Source organism: Otolemur garnettii, unplaced genomic scaffold (assembly GCF_000181295.1).
Source record: "Otolemur garnettii isolate 467f Iridium unplaced genomic scaffold, OtoGar3 scaffold00020, whole genome shotgun sequence".
In the NCBI taxonomy this organism is placed as follows: domain Eukaryota; kingdom Metazoa; phylum Chordata; class Mammalia; order Primates; family Galagidae; genus Otolemur; species Otolemur garnettii.
The window spans coordinates 14,837,763-14,859,141 of record NW_003852415.1 but is presented as its reverse complement, the minus strand read 5'-3'; the positions used below and the strand labels follow the sequence as shown (position 1 = coordinate 14,859,141).

Genomic DNA, 21,379 nt, shown 5'->3' with positions numbered 1-21,379 from the left:
AAAAAAAAAAAAAAAAAAGAAGGATGATGAGCATTTTTTCATGTGTTTGTAGGCCATGTGCCTGTCTTCATCAGAGAAGTTTCTGTTCAAGTCTCTTGCCCACACAGAAATAGGGTTGTTTGTTCTTTTCTTATTGATCAGTTTGAGTTCTCTGTAGATTCTAGTTATCAGACCTTTGTTAGAAGCATAACGTATAAAAATCTTCTCCCATTCTGAAGGTTGTCTGTTTACTTTACGTACTGTGTTCTTGGCTGTGCAGAAGCTTTTTAGTTTGATCAGATCCCAATAATGTATTTTTGGTGTTGCTTCAATTGCCTGGGGGGTCCTCCTTATAAAATATTCTCCCAGGCCAATTACTTCAAGTGTTTTCCCTGCACTGTCTTCTAGTATTTTTTTTTTCTTTTTTTGTGAGAGGAGCCTCAAGCTGTCCCCCTGGGTAGAGGGCATCACAGCTCACAGCAACCTCCAACTCCTGGGCTCAAGCGAATCTCCTGTCTCAGCCTCCTGAGTAGCTGGGACCACAGGTGCCCGCTACAATGCCCAGCTATTTTTGGTTGCAGCTGGCATTGTTGTTTGGCGGGCTCTGGCTAGATTCAAACCTGCCACCTTGAGTGTACACGCCTTAGCCACTTGAGCCACAGGTGCCAAGCCTCTTCTAGTATTTTTATAGTTCATGTCTTAAGTTTAAATCTTTTATCCAGTGAGAATCAATTTTTGTTAATGGTGAAAAGTGGGGGTCCAGTTTCAGTCTTCTACAAGTCGCCATCTAGTTTACCCAGCACCATTTGTTAAATAGGGAGTCTTTCCACCACTGAATGTTTTTGATCGGCTTATCAAAGATCAAATAACAGTAAGTAGGTGGGTTCATCTCTTGGTTCTCTATTCTGTTCCATAAATCTACCTCTCTGTTTTTATGCCAGTACCATGATGTTTTGATCACTATTGATTTATAGTATAGCTTGAAGTCTGGTAACATGATATCTCCTGATTTGTTTTTATTTCTAAGTAATGTATTGGCTATTTGAGGTTTTTCTGAAACAAAGCACTATTTTTTCAAGCTCTTTAAGTATGATGATGGTGCTTTAATAGGGATTGCATTAAATCTGTAGATTGCTTTGGGTAGTATGGACATTTTAACAATGTTGATTCTTCCCAGCCATGAGCATGGTATGTTTTTCCATTTCTTAACATCTTCAGCTATTTCTTTTCTCAGAGTTTCATAGTTCTCTTTATACAGATCTTTCATGTCCTTTGTTAGATAACTTCCCAGATATTTCATCTTCTTTGGCACTAATGTAAAAGGAATAGAGCCCTTGACTATATTTTCAGCCTATCATTGGCATATATAAAAACTGCTAATTTGTAAGTCTTGATTTTGTATCCAGAGATGCTGCGTATTCCTTGATCACTTCAAAGAGTTTTGTAGTTGAGTCCCTGGGATTTTCCAGGTATAGAATCATGTCATCAGCAAAGAGTGAGAGTTTGATCTCCTCTGAGCTTACTTGGATACCCTTGATCACCTTTTCTTGCCTGATTGTAATGGCTAAGACTTCCATTACTATGTTGAATAGCAGTGGAGACAATGGGCATCCTTGCCTAGTTCCTGATCTGAGTGGAAATGTTTTCAATTTTACTCCATTCAATACCATATTGCCTGTGGGTTTGCTGTAGTTGGCCTCTATCAGTTTAAGAAATGTCCCTTCTATGCCTGTTTTCTTAAGTGTTCTGATCATGAAAGGATGCTGGATATTATCAAAAGTTTTAGTTTTTGTGGTAAATGTAATTGAAGTAATTAAGTCTCTTCATGTCTTAATTTTTCCTTTCCTTCTTATTTTATAATCTCTTTGTTTTGCTTTTCTTATTGCCTTCCCTTCCCCCATCCCAATCTGATAGGTAGGTAAGGGAAGGGTGGTCAGGTGACCTGACAGCAGATATGTTTAGAGGATCTGAGAAACTTTTATTCCCCCTCATTATAAATTCTGGTTGTTTTTATAGCTCATTATGTTAAATGCTATGTAAATGTTAGTATGCAGGCCTAATATTTAAAATTATTTTTTATCAAATTTTAAATATAGTGCGTGGGTTTAGAGTGTATACTGAATGTTTTTTACCGTTTGAATGTTAATGGTCAGTATATTTCTCTGATCAATTTTTACAGCTGATGGGAAACGTTTGGCTTCAGTTGGAATAGATGATAGCCACAGTGTTGTGCTGTGGGACTGGAAGAAAGGAGAGAAACTTTCAATAGCAAGGTAGGGGAAATCTTGGTGTCACATTGGCAAAATGGTGGAATTACTTTCAACTTAAAAAATTTTAATTAAAATGATTAATGACTCTAGGAAGCCAAGGCAGGAGAATTGTTTGAGCTCAGCAAGACCATGTCTCTACTAAACATAGAAAAATTAGCTAGGAATTATGTGGTTGCCTGTAGTCATAGCTACTTGGGAGGCTGAGTCAGGGATCGCTTGAGCCGAAGAGTTTGAGGTTGCTGTGAGCTCTGGTGCCAACAGCACTCTTCCTAGGGCAACAGTGTGAGACTCTGTCTCAAAAGCAAATAAAATAAATAAATGAAACAATTCTGAAATCAAGCAAATATTAACATTTTTATGGCTGTCACCTTTATTTCCATTGAATAAGTAATCTAATCAAATGATTTCAGCATTCCTTTGTAGATATATCCCTTTGAACCTACTTTTTAATGTAACTATAATATGACATTTGAAATAGCTATTATTTAAAATCTCTATGTACAGGTAAAATGAATTCTGTATGAAGGCTATCATATAGCCATTGTAGAGCATGGTAAAATTTATATCACAAAGAAGTTATAGCTTATTTTTATTTTCTTATATTTTCATTTTCTACAATAAGCATGTATTAATTTTATGATAAAAAATATTAACAGTGCTTTAAAGGAGAAAATAGTTAATTGTGTTATGAAAGTTTTTTTTTAACCTATTCTTTAAATTGACATTAAAAGTACTTTAAAAATATAGATAAATGCTTTTTACAGAGTATATAGATAATGCCCAAATAAATGATAGCTTAGGAGGAACTTCATAGTTGGAAAGGGTATATTAAGCTTAACAGAGTATTATAAAAAGAATTTCTTTAACTCATGCCACAAATAGCATTCCCTGTGTGTAGTACTATAATAGGTATTCTGAGTGCTATAAAAAAGTTCAGTTTTTACTGTTCCTGTCTTTTTACATTTTGTTAAATGGTTAACATATTAAAACGATGAGAAAAGACCAAGTGTACAAATGCATGATTATCACAGTCCAAGTCTGAGAGACAAGTGGGAGAGAAATATTCAGTGAATGGAATAATCAAGATAGGGTATGGATTTAGCAAAATATTATTATAGGAAAGATGAATCTTCAGAGCTAACACATGTTGGTATTTGTTACAGAGGAAGTAAAGATAAGATTTTTGTTGTAAAGATGAACCCCTATGTGCCTGATAAACTAATTACAGCTGGAATTAAACACATGAAATTTTGGCGTAGAGCAGGTAAGGAAATGCTTCTTTTACTCCTTTGAAATTTAGGAAATTATTACTTTAAAAAGTATTTTAACAAGCCAGGCAGAGTGGCTCACACCTGTAATCTTAGCACTCTGGGAGGTGGAGGCGGGTAGATTGCTTGAGATCAGGAGTTTGAAACCAGCTTGAGCAAGAGTGAGACCTCCCCCATCTCTACTACAAATATAAAAAATTAGCTGGGCATTGCGGTGGGCACCTCTAGTATCAGGTACTTGGGAGACTGAGGCAAGAGAATTGCTTGAGCTCAAGAGTTTGAGGTTCCTATGAGCTATGATGATGCCATGGCACTCAACCTCAGGGAGACAGAGTTTCACTCTGTCTCAAAAAATAAATAAATAAAAAAGAGGCCAGGTACAATGGCTCTTGTAATCCTAGCACTCTGGGAGGCCCAGGCTGGTGGATTGTCATGAGCTCACAGGTTCGAGACCATCATGAGCAAGAGTGAGACCCTGTTTCTAAAAAAAATAGCTGAGTGTTGTGGTGGGTGTCTGTAGTCCCAGCTACTTGGGAGGCTGAGGCAAGAGAATCCGTTAAGCCCAAGAGTTTGAGGTTGCTGTGAGCTGTGACGTCACAGCACTCTACCAAGGAGACTTGGTAGAGACTCTGTCTTGAAAAAAAAAAAAGAAAAAAAGTAGTTTGACTAAGTGCAACATATCCTACACTGTATCACTGGAAGAGAAAAGGAACTTGATGAGAAAAATTGATGAAATCTGAATGAAGTCTGGAGTTCAGTTAATAGTAATGATTTAGACATATTTCTTACTTTGACAAGTGATCTATGGATATTACCATAAGATGTTAACAGTGGTGGAAACAAAATAAATTATTTTTGCATCTCACCTGGAAACTTAAGACTATCCAAAATTAATTAATTTTTTTTAAACAGGTGATTCACTATTATCTTGGTTTATTTTGAATAAACATAAGATTTATTTTATCACTGTTAATTAGCTGTTTATTCATGTTTATAAAAAGGATTTGATACGTGAAATCAATCAAGTGATGTCTAGACTGCTTTCTGTTGAATATGTGTTTTATATTCTAAACATAAAATGAAAAATTTTGTAAAAATTGTACAAACATGGAATATTATATTACTTTAGCAATTTATAACTATAAATTATAAATGTGAAAGAAGTTCATATTTTATTATTATTATTTTTTGATACAGAGTCTCAAGCTTTTGCTCTGGGTAGAGTACCATGGCGACATCATAGCTCCTAGCAACCTCCAGCTCTTGGTCTCAAGCAAAGCTCTTGCCTCAGTTTTTGTATTTTTAGTAGAGATAGTGTCTTGCTCTGGCTTAGGCTGGTCTCAAACCCAGGAGCTCAAGCAATCCACCCACCTCAGCCTCCTACGTGCTAGGATTACAAGTGTGAGCCACTGAGCCTAGCCAAGTTCATATTTTTTGTTTGTTTGTTTGAGACAGAGTCTCACTATGTCACCCTTGGTAGAGTGCTGTGGCATCACAACTCACAGCAACCTCAAACTCTTAGGCTTAAGTGATTCTCTTGCCTCAGACTCTCAAATAGCTGGGACTACCGGCGCCCGCCACAATGCCTGGCTATTTTTTGTTGCAGTTGACATTGTTGTTTAGCTGACCCAGGCCAAGCTTGAACTCGCCACCCATGGATGGCGGATGTGGCTGGCACTGTAACCACTATGCTACAGGTGCTGAGCCACAAAGTTCATATTTTAAAGTAGAAATTATTGTCTGTTTTTCAAATGGATGATAAATTACATCAGGGTAACATCAAAGTCTCAATAAATGTAAGCCTTTTAAAAAAATATGTAAATATAGAAAGAAGTCACACATTCATTAGAAAAGAATAAGTTTAGTGAAGGTATTTCTTAAATTTAAGTAACTTTGTACCATTAGTAGGAATGTAAGTTGATACCTCAACTTTGGAGAACAATGTGTCAGAAGTTGTTGCCTGTCTTACTTCTGTGTTTTCCTTTTTGCACATTACACTGTAAGCACTCGTAGGCATTCCTAGAGAGACTTTTGTACTTATATAGATGAGGCCCTTACAAGAGTGTATAAAGCTGCATTGTTTTCAGTAGTAAAACCTCGGAATCAACTTAAATGCCTATTAATAAGAAAATGGATAAACCGTGATATGTTTATATCATGCTGTATGGTTATAAAAATGAATTCTCTGGAGGTAAAAATCAACATGTATACCAAATCACTGGTGAATAAAGCAAGTTGCAAAAGAATGTATGCAGGATGGTATTTATAGAAAATTTAAAAACATGGAAAATAACATTCATATGTGTATTGCTTAAGAACCATAAATATGCCAGGGGTGGTGGCTGACCCCAGTAATACCAGCACTTGGGAGGCTGAGGCTGGTGGATTGCCTGAGCTCACAGTTTTGAGACCAGCCTGAGTGAGAGCGAGAGACCCTGTCTCTGAAAAGCAGCAGGATGTTGTGGCGGGCGCCTGTAGTCCCAGCTACTTGGGAGGCTGAGGCCAGAGAATCGCGTGAGCTCAAGAATTTGAGGTTGCTGTGAGCTATGACAGTACAGCACTCTACTGAGGTGATCAAGTGAGACTCTGTCTCAAAAAAAAAAAAACCATAAATACATGATAACATATGTATGAAGGCACACATAAGAATAATCATCATCACATCCAGAATAGTAGGGAGTGGAGAAGGGAAATAGGATCGGCATCACATTTCAGTTAGTTTGGTACTTTTGTGGGTTGGTAGTAAATGTACAGGCATTCACTGTATTTGTGTTTTTTAAAATACTTTTTTGTATTCTTAAATGTATCATAATAAAAAATTTGAGAAATATCTTCAAAAATGCTAAAGACTAATTAAAACTGACTTAATCCAAGTCTTTATCCAAAAAGATATGGCCTAAAAACAGTCAGGCAAAGTGTTGCCCAAATCACTGATTGAGATACCTACATTTTTCTTTTTAATTCTCCTTACTGTTGTAAGTCTTTCTATTCAAACAACAATAGAAAAAAATTGCTGCTTTGTAATTGCATGCGTTTTGAAAGTGGAACTTTTTGTAATGTTTTTGTGAACCAGGGGGAGGATTGATTGGAAGAAAAGGCTACATAGGCGCACTGGGAAAAAGTGACACAATGATGTGTGCAGTCTACGGATGGACTGAAGAGATGGCTTTCTCTGGAACATCCACAGGAGATGTGTGTATCTGGAGAGACATTTTTCTTGTAAAAACAGTTAAAGCACACGATGGGCCAGTGTTCAGTATGCATGCATTGGAAAAAGTAAGTAACTTAGAGATACTAAGTTAAACAATTTGATCGTGGAACATAGAGTGTTTTCAGAAGTTAAGGAACAGGGCTTTCTACTTGGCTGGGCCACCCAATAGTAGTCTGTGGGCTAGGAACATCCTGACCTTGTTTTGTCTCTTCAAATTCTTGAACAGAGAATGAACTAGGTCTGCTGTTTTTACAAAATGTTTAACTTAGTATTTATGAAGCCTTACTATGAGGCAAAAATTATGCTAAATGTTTATATATAATCATCATATCCTATCAAGTATCATTATTTCCTCTTTTTATTTATTTATATTTGGGAGGGGCATTCTCACTCAGTTGCCCTGGGGTTGAGTGCCATGGCATCACAACTCAGAGCAACCTCTAACTTTTGGGCTTAAGTGATCCTCTTGTCTCAGCCTCCCAAGTAGCTGAGGCTATAGGCTCCCACCACAACCCCTGGCTAGTTTTTCTATCTTTAGTAGAGATGGGGTCTTGCTTAGCTCAGGCTGGTCTCAAACTCCTGACAATCCACCCACCTTGGCTTTCCAGTGTGCTAGGATTACAGGTGTGAGCCACTACACTCAGTCTGTTTCTTCTTTATAAAGGTTAAAGTAATGAAGATTACAGGAAGATATATGTAATTTACTAATAGTGGTAGATCTAACTTACAGTTCCAAATTAGAAACTGTGTTTTTAAACTCCTATCCTAAAAATGTTTGGGTGTCACTATAAATATTATTACAGATTACATGTTGATATTTTTAAAACAGTAGAGTCTGGCGCGCTGGCTCCTACCAATAATCCCAGTGCTTTGGGAGGCTAAGATGGGAGGATTGCTTGAGTCCAAGACTCAAGGCTTGGGCAACATAGCTGTGAGACTCTGTCTCTAGAAAAAAAAAAAAAAAAAACAACTAGCCAGTCATGGTGGCTCACCTGTAGTTCTAGATACCTGTAGAGATGAGTAGGAGGGTCACTCATCCTCAGGTGTTAGAGGTTGCAGTAAGCCAGGATCATGTCATTGCACTTCAGCCTGGGTAGCAGAGCAAGACCCTGTCTCTAAAAAAATTAAAAATAAATAATTACATGGCATACAATGGATTCTTATGTCAATTTCTATTCCTTAAAAGCTATAATTTTTGGCTGTATTCATTCCTATACAGTTTTTCAATGTGAATAAGGTTATTAACTTGAACCTTTTATTTTTGTAGGGATTTGTAACTGGAGGAAAAGATGGTGTAGTGGCTCTTTGGGATGACTCCTTTGAACGATGTCTCAAGACCTATGCTATAAAAAGAGCTGCTTTGGCCCCAGGATCTAAAGGTGATTTGAGATTTAGTTTATTCTGTAGGAAAAAAATTAATTGTTCCTTCATGTGGTTGATCACTGAGGTAGAACACATGGAATATATTTTTCCTTCTTTACTTAATGGGTATCACTTAAATGATCAACATCATTGCTGTCCTTTCAAAAATCTATTTTCTGTGATACACACGGTAAAATATTAGGCAAGTATAGCATTATTAATGCTATTTTTTAGCTTTATTCAAATTAATATGAGGGTACAATATTTAGGTTACATTGTTCTCACTTCCAGGGTAAAGTTCCATTTGTAGAAGAGCCCCTCACCCAGGGGGCCTGTTATACACCCTCACAAGGTGAGATCCTGCCTTATGCCCTCCCTCCTTCATACGTCCTCCCCTGACCCCACTTCCTTCTATCCCCCAACAGGACCATAATAGTGTTTTATTGTTCTTAGGAGCATGTAATTGTTTATATATTGGTTTCATATTAGTATGGAGTACATTGGATATTTGTCTTTCCATTTTTGCAATACTTTACTGAGAAGAATGTATTTTAACTCCATCCAGGTAAATGTTAAAGATGTAAAGTCTCCATCTTTTCTAATTGCTGCATAATATTCCATGGTATACATATACCACAGTTTGTTGATCCGTTTATGGGTTGATAGGCACTTAGATTACTTCCACGACTTGGCAATTATGAATTGAGCCACAAAAAACATTCTAGTGCAAATGTCTTTGTGGTAAAATGATTTATATTCTTTTGGGTAGATACCTAGTAATGGGATTGCAGGGTCAAAAGGAAAGTCATATAGATCTTTGAGGATTCTCCATACTTCTCTCCAAAAGGGCTATATTAGTTTGCAGTCCCACCAGCAGTATAGAAGTGTTCCCTTCTCTCCACATCCACGCCAGCATCTGGTGTTTTGGGACTTTGTGATGTGGGCTAATATTGCTAGGGTTAGGTGATACCTTAGAGTGGTCTTTTTTTTTTTTTTTTTTTTTTGAGACAGCCTCAAGCTGTCCCCTGGGTAGAGTGCTGTGGCATTACAGCTCACAGCAACCTCCAACTCTGGGCTCAAGCGAGTCTCCTGCCTCTGCCTCCCAAGTAGCTGGGACCACAGGTGCCCGCCACAACGCCTGGCCATTTTTTGGTTGCAGCCATCATTATTGTTTGGCGGGCCCGGGCTGGGTTTGAACCCGCCACCTTAGGTGTACGTGGCTGGCACCTTAGCCACTTGAGCCACAGGCGCGAGCCTAGAGTGGTTTTGATTTACATTTCTCTGATGATTAAAGATGATGAGAATTTTTTCATGTGTTTGTTGGCCATTTGTCATCCTCAGAGAAGTTTCTGTTCAAATCACTTGCTCACTTATAGGGAGGGTTGTTTGTACCTCTCTTATTTTTAATTTGAGTTCTGTGTAGATTCTTGTCAGGCCTTTGTCAGATCCATAACATGGAAAAATCTTCTCCCATTCTGAGGGCTGTCTGTTTGATTTGTTTGTGGTACTCTTAGCTGTGCAAAAGCTTTTTAGTTTGATCAAGTCCCAGTTATTTATTTTTGGTGTTGCTGCAATTGCTACAGGGGTCTTCCTCATAAAGTTTTTTCCCAGGCCAGTATCTTTAAGTGCTTTTCCCATACTCTCTTCTAGAATTTTTATTGTTTTGTGTCTTAAATTTAAAACTTTAATCCAACAAGAATCAATTTTTGTCAATAGTGAGAGGTGCAGGTCCAGTTTCAGTCTTCTGCATGTGGATAACAAATTCTGCCAGCACCATTTGTTAAATAAGGATTCTTTTCCCCATTGCATGTTTTTGTTAGGATTATCAAGGATTAAATGACAATATGTGGCTGGGTTCATCTCTAGATTCTCTATCCTATTCCATAGATCTGTGTTGCTATTTTTGTGCCAGTACCATGCTATTTTGATCACTGTAGCCTTGCAATATAACCTGAAGTCTGGCAACGTAATGCCTCTAGAGTTGTTTTTATTTCTAAGAACTGTGTTTGCTGTTCTGGGTTGTTTCTGGTTCCATATGAATTGAAGTACTAGTTTTTCAAGATCTTTAAAGTATGACCTTGGTACTTTGATGGGGATTGCATTAAATCTATAGATTGCTTTGGGTAGTATGGACATTTTAACAGTGTTGATTCTTCTCAGCCATGAGCGTGGTATGTTCTTCCATTTGTTGACTTCTTCTACTATTTCCTTTCTCAAAATTTTGTAATTTTCTTTATAGAGCTCTTTCACATCTTTTGTTAGATATATTCCCAAGTATTTCATCATCTTTGGTGCTATTGTGACAGGAATAGAGTCTTTAATTTTGTACTCAGCTTGACAATTATTGGCATATATGAAGGTTACTGATGGAGGTATTGATTTTTAATCTGAGATGCTTCTATATTCCTTGATCACTTCTAAGAGCTTTGTAGTTAAGTCCCTGGGGTTTTCCAGATACAAGATCATGTCATCTGTGAAGAGGGAGAGTTTGACCTCCTCTGCCCCCATTTGGAATTCTTTGATCTCCTTCTCTTGCCTGATTGCAACGGGTAGGACTTGCAACACTATGTTAAATAGCAGTGGAGACAGTGGGCATCCTTGTCTGGTTCCAGATTTGAGTGGGCATGCTTTCAGTTTTACTCCATTCAATATAATATTGGCTGTGGGTTTGCTGTAGATAGCCTCTATCAGCTTAAGGAATAATCCTTCTAAGCCTATTTTCTTGAATGTTTTTATCATGAAAGGATGCTAGATATTGTCAATAGCCTTTTCTGCATCAATTGAAAGAATCATATGGTCTTTGTTCATTGTTTTTGATTTTGTTTATGTGGTGTATTATGTTTATAGATTTGCTTATGTTGAACCAATCCTGTGTCTCTGGGACAAAACCACTTGATCATAGTGTATAACCTTTTTAATGTGTTGTTGTATTCTGTTTGCTAATATCTTGTTGAATTTTTTGCATTGGTAACTTATTAATGATATTGGTCTATAGTTTGATTTTTTTGTTGGATCCTTTCCTTTGGAAAAGTTTGTGTAGTGTAGGAACTAGTTCCTCTTTGAAGGTTTGATAGAATTCTGGTGTGAAACCATCTGGTCCAGGGCTTTTCTTTTTTGAGAGATACTGTATAATTGTTGCTATTTCAGTACTTGATATTGGTCTATTCAAGATTTCTAAATATTTCTGGCTGAGCTTTGGAAGGTATGTTCTTCCAGATATCAGTCCATCTCCTCTTTCTTTCGTATTTCTGGGAATAGAGTTTTTTTTTTTTTTTTTTTTAATAATTTTGCAAGTTTATTTATTTATTTATTTCTGGCCAGGGCCAGGTTTGAACTTGCCATCTCTGGTTTGAGCCACAGGCGCTGCCCCAGGAATAGAGTTTTTTATAGTAATTGTTGAGAATCTTTTGTATTTCTGTGGCGCCTATTATTATTTCCCCTTTATCATTTCTTATTGTAGTTATAAGAGATCTTGTTTGTCTGTTTCTGGTTAGTCTAGCCAAGGGTTTATCAATTTTACTAATCCTGTCATTGAGTGCTATGGCTCAAGTCGCTAAGGTGCCAGCCACATACACCTAAGGTGGTGGGTTCAAATCCAGCCTGGGCCGCCAAACAACAATGACGGCTGCAACCAAAAAATAGCTGAGCGTTGTGGTGGGCACCTGTGGTCCCAACTACTTGGGAAGTTTAGGCAGGAGACTCATTTGAGCCCAGGAGTTGGACATTGCTATGAGCTGTGATGCCACAGCACTCTACCCAGGGGGACAGCTTGAGGCTCTGGCTCAAAAAAAACAAAAAACAAAAAACAAAAAACAAAGTTCAGCCACAAGTCAGAGTTGTTTAAGCATTGGCCGTGCCCATCCAATGGAGCTCAGAAGTTGTCCTCAAGGGCAGAGAACAGCTGCCTGAGAATTCCTGAGGAGCTGGAGATGGATAGTTCACCCTCAGCCCACTAAAGCTTGGACTGCTGTGCTACTATTCTGACGCTGCAGCTCAGCGGCTGGCAGACTTCCCCAGCTTCCCAGTGACCTCATTGGTCTTTCCAGCAATCCTGGGTGTTCAGGATTGCAGGAAAAGTATGTGGTCTTTTGTGCCAGACAATATGGGGCCCAGTCCCAATGGTGGGACCTCAATAATGAAGGAGGACTGGGTCTTAGCAACTGCTCTCCTGTGGGATAAGGTCAAGAGACTTTTGAACCCAGTTTGCTGGCTGACTGGTGGCCTACCACAGAGCTCCTGTTTGGAGAGAGGGGTCTCCTTTCCTTTGGGAGCTGGGCTCCTACCTGTTGTTTTTCTTCCACTTTCTTGTGTTCAGCCTAGGTGGTATGTATCTCATGCAGTCCTCTCAGTGCAGAGCTCCTCTCATTGGTTTCCATCCACTTCAGTCCAATATCTCTCCCTTTGGGCATAAGCCTCTGGCAAAAGCTGCTTCTAGTCAGCCATCTTCTCACAATTCCAGGAAGTAATTCTACTAATCCTAATTTTTAATATTTTTAATTTTCCAAAGAAAATTTTTGTATGAGCGTCACATTTATTACCAGTCAAGAACTTGTTTTCAATCTTGATATTTTGTTTCACTTTGGCATTTTGTTGATCTGCCTCCCTAGCCTTACAGGCCCTTCTTCCCTTTTTCCTTTCTTTGAGTGCATTTCTTCCTTTTAAGGCCCTGAACCACCAGGCATTTCTACATCTCATTACTTTTTCTTAGAAGTTTCCCTTTCTCATCCCTCTTATTCCCTCTTTATCTGACCACATGCTCATTTTTCAAATCTCAAACACTGTTTCTTCTATGTTTATTGCCTCTATCCTCACCTCCCCCCAGAAGGTTAAATTTCCTTGCTATATGCTCTTTTTTCAATATGCCCCTCACATAGGGTGTGTTTTCCTCATCGTGTGCTCTATGAGGGCAGGAGCTGGATCTGTCATGCTTGCTGATGTATCACTGAAGCCTGCCTAGGATATGTAGACATAAACAGATACAGCAGCTCTTTGTGTGTGGGTTCCACATGCTCAGATTCAATGAAAATATCCTAGGGAAAAAAGTAACCATGTGACAATAAAAAATAATACAAATTTAAAAATACAATATAATCATTATTAACATATAATTTACATCATACATTATTATAAGTAATCTAGAGACTAAACTACACAGGAGAAAATATGTAGGTTATATGCAAATATTATGTCATTTTATATAAAGGGACTTGAACGTCCAATGATTTTGGTATCTATGAGGGGTCCTAGAATCTATACCTTGCAAATACCAAAGGATAAATATATATTTAAGTTTGATCAAATTAAAATTACTAATCAGAATGTTATAAGTACTCTAAGAGGTACAGGAGTTGGATGTGGAGGAGCTAATAGAAGAGGTAAAGAAACACATAATTGTCAGAACAGTAGTAGGGGGATCTGATAGAGAAGAACCATACAATTGTGGTATATAGGTGGTGCTTATTTTGAGATTAGTATATTGGATGATTGCAGGAAATACAGTACATTTATTAGAATACTTAAAATATAGGAGAAGGTAACCTTATAAAATGTTTTTCACTGTCAGAATAGCATATTCGGCAGTATATACATCCTTGTATTAGAGTCACTTCATACCTAGAAGAATAACCCTATTCAACATTTCAGGTCTTCTCTTGGAAGATAATCCATCCATACGTGCCATATCATTAGGACATGGTCATATTTTAGTTGGCACAAAGAATGGTGAAATACTAGAAGTGGATAAAAGTGGCCCAATAACACTTCTGGTTCAGGTAATTTTAAATACTGATATATTTTTTTCCTTTGCATACAATTGATTCTTTTAATACATAAAAGAATTTTTGTATTCTTTAAATACAAAAAATTGACAGTGGTGAAAAATTTGGTTAAATTAATCGGGGAAATATGTGTTAATGTTAATATTTATAGAAAAAATTTTAATTTAGCTAAATGTCTAAGTATCAGTAAATATGCATATTTTCATATGGAATAATTGCCAATATTTTAAGTAATTTCTTATCACAAAATAAAAAGTCCAGTGGGGGGAAAATCACAATTTAATTCACTTAACCTAGTTTCTTTATTTCATTTGTATTTTAATTTTTTAAGTTTATTTTTTGAGCATAAGGCAGGTATTTTCCTCTGAAATCTCTTCTTAAATTTCTATCTTACAAAGATTTAAAAAATGAATGCATGAATGTATGCTAAAATCTTTTACTGAAAACATTTATTGATGAAAATATGTTAATAATAAAGCAAAAACCAGTGGGACGTGGTAGCCCACACCTATAATTGTAGCATTCTGGGAGGCTAAGGAGGGTGGATTGCTTGAGCTCAGGAGTTCCTGACAAGCCTAAGCAAAGGTAAGACTCTACCTCTACTAAAAATAGAAAAACTAAAAAAACTACCTGTGTGTTGTGTTAGGTACCTGTAGTCCCAGCTACTCAGGAATCTGAGGCAGAAGGGTCCCTTGAACCCAGGAGTTCAAGGTTGCTGTGAGCTGGGCTGATGCCATGATGCTCTAGCCTGGGGCAACTGAGTGAGACTCTGTCTCAAAAAAAAAAAAAAATTAAAAAATCCCCAAACTCAGAAATATAAAAATTTGTGTTAGAAATATAAAATTAGGGTGGTGCCTATGGCTCAGTGGGTAGGGCGCTGGCTCCATATACCGAGGGTGGTGGGTTCAAACTCGGCCCTGGACAAACTGCAACAAAAAAAGTGGCCGGGCATTGTGGCAGGCGCCTGTGGTCCCAGCTGCTCAGGAGGCTGAGGCAAGAGAATCGCCTAAGCCCAGAAGTTGGAGGTTGCTGTGAGCTGTGTGACACCGTGGCACTCTACTGAGGGCAATAAAGTGTGACTCTATCTCTACAATAAAAAAAAAAGAAATATAAAATTAAATAGCAGGGTAGCTTCTGGTCATATGATCCTTAATATTTCCATCAGAAATGGTGGATTAGATTTTTAGATGTACATTTCTTCTATGTAGTATGTTTTTCCGGAAAGTAGGTAGGGAAATTAATCAGTACTATTAAACATTAATGAAGTTTTACTATTCTGTCATCATCATTCTATCCTGATAAAAAATTATCTTCATGCAACTCTACATAGTAATGCTAAACTTTGGTTTTACCTTGAAAAAGAATTATTTTCATTCTTAAATACAGACGTTTTTCTCCTTCAAACCTCCTTCACTCCCTTTACAACACCAGCAAGTTTTAATGTTCATTCAGAGTGGCCATAAATTTGTGTACAATTTAAGTATAAATTGCAAAACATATAAAAAGAAAATATTAAAAATATAAAATATATTTAAATTGCACACAAACATTATGGCCACCCCATATGTATTTTGATGTATTGGGAATTTGTAAGCAGATGACAAAATGTTTATAATAGTGTCTTACTCTTTAGTTTCAGTTATATAGTATGCCTTTGAAGGAAAAAGATGGTGGAGTCATGGTGTTTAACATGTCTGTGATCTCCTGCAAAATGTTAACACAACTGCATTTTTATAGATGAATCCATAGATGAAATGATTAAAAAATGCAAACAATTTTATAATTGTAAAAAAATTAGAAGTTGGCTCGGTGCCTATAGCTCAGTGAGTAGGATACCAGCCACATACACCAAAAAAGCTGGCAGGTTTGAGCCCGGCCTGGGCCTGCTAAACAACAATGACAACTACAACCTACAACCAAAAAATAGCCAGGTGTTGTGGCAGGAACCTGTAGTCCCCCCTGCTTGGGAGGCTGAGGTAAGAGAATGGCTTAAGCCCAAGAGTTTGAGGTTGTTGTGAGTTGTGATGCCACGGCATTCTACCGAGGGTGACATAGTGAAACTCCATCTCAAAAAAAAAACAAACAAACTGGAAGTTATAAATAATATCTGTTAAGAGAAAAAACTTTAGACAAGATAAATATAGCTTAATTTATTTGAGTATTATTGGGCAGCACTCAGAACTGGAAGAGGTTTAGAGAGATTTGCAGCGTGCAGCATGGGTAGCAGGTTATTATAGGCTGAACTTGGAAGTAAGACAAAGAAAATATATTTGGTTGGTTAGAGTGGAAAGACCTTAATTAGAGGTTAGTTGGCAGTTTATGATCAGTAAGTCTCTAGTTCCTTTTTTCTATTTATATTGGGCTTTGGTTTGCTTATATAGGAACTTTAAAGTGCTGGGGGTCTTTCACCCTAATGGCTTCCCAGTTAAAAATTTTTTAACACATCTTATTATTTTTGATAGTTACTATAAGGTTTAAGGTTTCTAATGTCTTGGCCAGGCACAGTGGCTCACACCTGTAATACTAACACTCTGAGAGGCTGAGGTGGGTGGATTATTTGAGCTCAGGAGTTCCAGACTAGCCTGAGCAAGAGTAAGACCCCAACTCTACTGAACATGAGAAAACTGAGGCAAAGGATCACTTAAGTCCAAAAGTTTGAGGTTGTTGTGAACTAATGCCATGGGACCCTACTAAAGGTGACTAAGGGAGACTCCATCCCAAAAAAATATATAAATATTTCTCATGTCTTATTACCTCCATGACATAAGGAACAAGATAAGGATTCCAGAGCTCATTATGATTGTCTAACATTGTGTTGGAGGCTTTAGCTAATCCAATAAAATAAAACAATAAAAGATATACATATTAGAAATAAATAGACAACCGCCAGACATTATAATTCTACACCTTGACTATCAGGGAAACAAACTGAAAAATTATATTATTTTTTTGAGACAAAGTCTCAAGCTGTCACCCTGGTAGAGTGCTGTGGCATCACAGACCACAGCTACCTCAAACTCTTGGGCTTAAGCGATTCTCTTGCCTCAGCCTCCCAAGTATCTGGAACTATAGGCACCCTCCACAACACCTGGAGGTTGTACAAAGTCAATTATATTTCTACAGTCGACAACTGGGAGACAAAATGAAGAAAACAGCTCTATTTATAAAAACATAAAAAAATAGCTAAAAATAAATTTAACAAAATAAGTACAAGACTTGTACACTGAAAACTACAAAATATTATTGAAAAAAGGTAAAAAAAAAAATCTAAATAAATGGAGAGCTGTCCCATGTTCACCAATCGAAAGACTCACTATTGTTCAGATGGCACTACTCCCCAAACTGATTCACAGAATATTGCTGCTACTAGCACTTTGGTACATATTTCTTGAGTAAATGAGGTGCCCTCCACAACACCTATTTTTTGGTTGCAGTCATCATTATTGTTTGGCAGGCCCAGGCTGGATTCCAACCCGCCACCTCCAGTGTATGTGGCTGGAGCACTAGCTGCTGTGCTACAGGTACCGAGTCACAAACTGAAAAATTATTAGAATTAATTAAGGAGTCCTATAAAGTGATTGGGTACAAAATCGACATAAAAATCAATAACAATAACCAGTTAGAAAATATGGCATTAAAAATCTCATAATAAATACTATGCAATAACCGCAAATAATATAGCTAAAAATATGCAAGGTCTGTGTTAAGAAAACTGTAGGCTTTTACTAAAGCCATAGAAGAACTAAATAAATTCTAAATCAAATATGATCACAATCCAAATCTTAATGAAATTTTTTTATAAATTCTGGAAATCTTTTTAAAAAATTACCCATTTGAGAAAATATTCAAGAATAGTCAAGAAATTTGACAAATTCTTAATGCTAGAAATAAATTATTATAAAACCGCAGTAATTATAAGTATGGAAATGTGTATACTTCTCAGAGGTGTTTTCATACATTTACTCAAGAAATATGTACCACAGCATTAGTAGCAGCAAATTCTGTGAATCGGTTTGGGGAGTAGTGCCATCCGAACAATAGTGAGTCTTTCAATTGGTGAACATGGGACAGCTCTCCGTTTATTTAGATTTTTTTTTACCTTTTTTCAATATTTTATAGTTTTCAGTGTACAAGTCTTGTACTTATTTTGTTAAATTTACTTTTAGCTATTTTTTTATGTTTTTATAAATAGAGCTGTTTTCTTCCTTTTGTTTCCCAGTTGTCGATTGTAAAAATATGATCGATTTTGTACATTGACCTATATCCTGTGAACTTGCTGACTTCATTTATTAGTTCTAACAGTTTTATGGTGGATTCTTCAGGATTTTCTATATACAAGGTTATGTTGTCTGTTAACAGATATAGTTTTACTTTTTCCTGTCCAATCTGGATACTTGTTATTTCTTTTTCCTCTCCGATTAATGCTGGCTAGAAATTCCAGTACAGTGTTGAAGAAAAGTGGTAAGAGAAGAGACATCCTTGTCTTGTTCCTAATCTTGGAGGAAAAGTGCCTAAACTTCCACCATTTAGTAACTGTGGGTTTTTCATAGACAGGAAAAACTGCGGGTTTTTCCTAGGTTGAGGAATTACCCTTTTATTCAAAATTTGTTGAGTGTTTTTATTATAGGTGAGGAGAGATTATTTAGATGCTTTTTCTATGTCTATTGAGATGATCATGTGATTTTTGTTTTTCATTCTGATACAATGCACTGCATTAATTAATTTTTGTATGTTATGTCAACCTTGCATTCTTGGGATAAATTTCACTTGGTTGTGGTGTATGATTCTTTCTATACTAATTGGATTCAATTTGATAGTATTTTGTTGAGGATTTTAGTGTCCGTATTTATTAGGGATATTGGTCTATAGTTTTCTTGTGAAGTGTTTGTCTGGTTTTGGTATGAGGGTAATATTGGCTTCATAAGTATTCCCTCTTCTTTGTCTGTTCCCTGACTACACCCAGCTATTACACTCCTGTTATTGCTGGCTGATTGCTTTATTGTTTACAACATTTTCCAGGGGGATAAATTGCTCCACAGACTAAACCAGTCAAATTCAGGCTCCTTTGAAGGGCAAGTTCCCTCAGTGTTTGAGGTTTGTTCTGACTCCAAGCAACCTCCTTTTAGCTATTTCTGAGATTTCTCTGATTACCTTGGACAAACTAGCTGGTCTGCGGTTAAGCCTATTTGTCCAATGAGTCTACCAATCTCCCAATTACCTTCTATCACAACCTCCACTGTTTCTGAGAATACCCTTAGGCATGAGCATTTCTATACTCTGCTGCAAATGAAGTCTGTTCCTTTGAGAAAAAGATTTAGGAGCTATCTCTTTTTCTGGCTTTCCTATACTTCAGGCAAAATCTCTGAGCCACTGCTCTGGAGTTGAGAGTAAGGCCAATGAACACTTCTTCCTGAGTATCCCAGGCCTTAGGAGCTGAATGCTTGCTAAGGAGAGAGGGGATTGTCAGCTCAGGTGTTCCTGAGGTGCCATCAGGGCCCTATTATTCTCAATGGCACTGTACCCCAACATAGAGCCTCTGTCTGGAGGAGAAGCTGGGCAGAAGGGATCTCCTACCTGTCATCTGAGATTGCCAAGAATTTAGCCTCAGCAGCACACAGCTGGGAGCAGAAGGAGACATGCTGATATCCTGCCACTCTTGGGGAGATAGCCCACGTACTGGGACCTGGGGGCCATGTGTTCTTGGTCATATTAGTCTGGCCTGGAGGTTCCATCCAGATGAGGAGGCAAGAAGGGAGTAGATCTCAGTTTATTTTATTGTATTACTTATTTTTCTTGAGATAGTGTCTAGCTTTGTCAGCTGAGCTAGAGTACATTGGCATGATCATAGCTCACTGCAACATCAAACTCCTGCACTCAAGTAATCCTCCCACCTTGGCCTCCTGAGTAGCTGGGACTACAGGTATGTGCCACCACATTTGGCTAATATTTAATATTTTGTAGATATGGGGTCTCACTATGTTGCCCAGGCTGGTCTTGAATTCCTGGCCTCGAGCAATCCTCCTACCTCCCAAAATGCTAGAATTACAGCCATGAGCCACCACATTAGCCTGAACTTTATTTTTTTAATTAATTTATTTATTTTAGAGACAGAGTCTCACTTTGTTGCCCTGGGTAGAGTGCTGTGTCATCACAGCTCACAGCAACCTCCAGCTCTTGGGCTTAGGCATAGGTGCCTGCCACAACGCCCGGCTATTTTTTTATTGCAGTTTGGGCAGGGCTGCAAACCCACCACCCTTGGTATATGGGGCCAGCGCCCTACCACTGAGCCATAGACTTATGTTTCTACTAAATGTTAGTAGATTTTTCTTCACTAAATTTTCCTTCATTTGTTGTATGTCCTTGGAACTATTTCCAGAGACTTTAAATAGTTTTGTTTGTTTTAAATTTTTAATTTCTTAATGAGGCCTGTGGAGCTTTATACTCTTATCATGCAGGAGCTTTATACTCATATCATATTAAATGCCTACTGTGTGGCAATTATTAACATTTGACCTTTCCACACAGAATGTTTTAAGATTGTAAGTTAATTTTAATACTAACTTGATAATTTTGTAATTGTGAAGACAGAGGTATTTTATGGTGCATTTGAAAAATAAAAGTCTCATTAAGACTTATTCTCTCCATTGTCATATATTATTGAATATTATCTTCAGTTTTATTCTAAAGTATACTATTTATATGTATCTTTAGGTTAAATTGATCTTGACTATGTTTTCTAGGGACACATGGAAGGAGAGGTGTGGGGTTTGGCTACACATCCTTATCTGCCCATCTGTGCTACTGTAAGTGATGATAAAACCTTAAGAATATGGGATCTCTCTCCTAGTCACTGTATGTTGGCTGTCCGGAAGCTGAAAAAGGGTAAGAGGCTCTCAGACTTGAACATAGTTTAAGTTATCACAATTTTCTAACCCTTACAGATAATAAGAAAGCAATAAAAAGCATGTTAAAAAAGACTTTAAATATTTTAAAATATTTATTAAATGTCTACTTGCTCATGGTGCTACATAAAGAAAATTCATTGTGCCCAGTCTTTGTCTTGTAGGACCTCCTATGATGATGCCTAAACTGAGCGAATTTCCAGTGACATGTTGGAAGGAAGAGTATAGGAAGTAAACGGTGCTATATTTTTCTTTGTGATTGTGGCATATGTATAATTTGGAACTGGAAACTGAGAAGGCCTTAACTTAAAAAGGGGTAACAGAGTTGAGGGAAGGCTATTATTTTAGGATGAAACAAAACTGGGTACATTAGTAGGAGGCAAATGAGGCTGGCGGTGTAGAGGGACAAGGAATTCAGTTGTTGGATTGGTGCTATTACTGTTAATCTAGGGTAGATGATTATACAGGAGCTTTGAATTTCTTAGTAAAGTGGCAGAGAATGTTATCTAATGGAGTGGGTATATTATATTCAACTATTTCAACCTCTAGTTGAAAAAGTTGTGAATAGCTACTGTAAGAAATGTGACAAAGTCGACAGATGAAGGAAAGG

The 21,379-nt window shown here is 37.3% G+C and overlaps 1 protein-coding gene across 1 annotated transcript in view; it reads left to right on the top strand.

Moving 5' to 3' along the window:
- EML5 (echinoderm microtubule associated protein like 5) overlaps positions 1 to 21,379 on the top strand; it is a 167,328-nt gene that overhangs the window by 83,368 nt on the left and 62,581 nt on the right. Inside the window, exons 16-21 of the mRNA XM_012803403.2 lie at positions 2,159 to 2,252; positions 3,413 to 3,513; positions 6,591 to 6,793; positions 7,996 to 8,107; positions 13,734 to 13,861; positions 20,608 to 20,749. Of these exons, the coding sequence (XP_012658857.1) occupies positions 2,159 to 2,252; positions 3,413 to 3,513; positions 6,591 to 6,793; positions 7,996 to 8,107; positions 13,734 to 13,861; positions 20,608 to 20,749 (780 nt within the window). The remainder of the gene's footprint in view (positions 1 to 2,158; positions 2,253 to 3,412; positions 3,514 to 6,590; positions 6,794 to 7,995; positions 8,108 to 13,733; positions 13,862 to 20,607; positions 20,750 to 21,379) is intronic.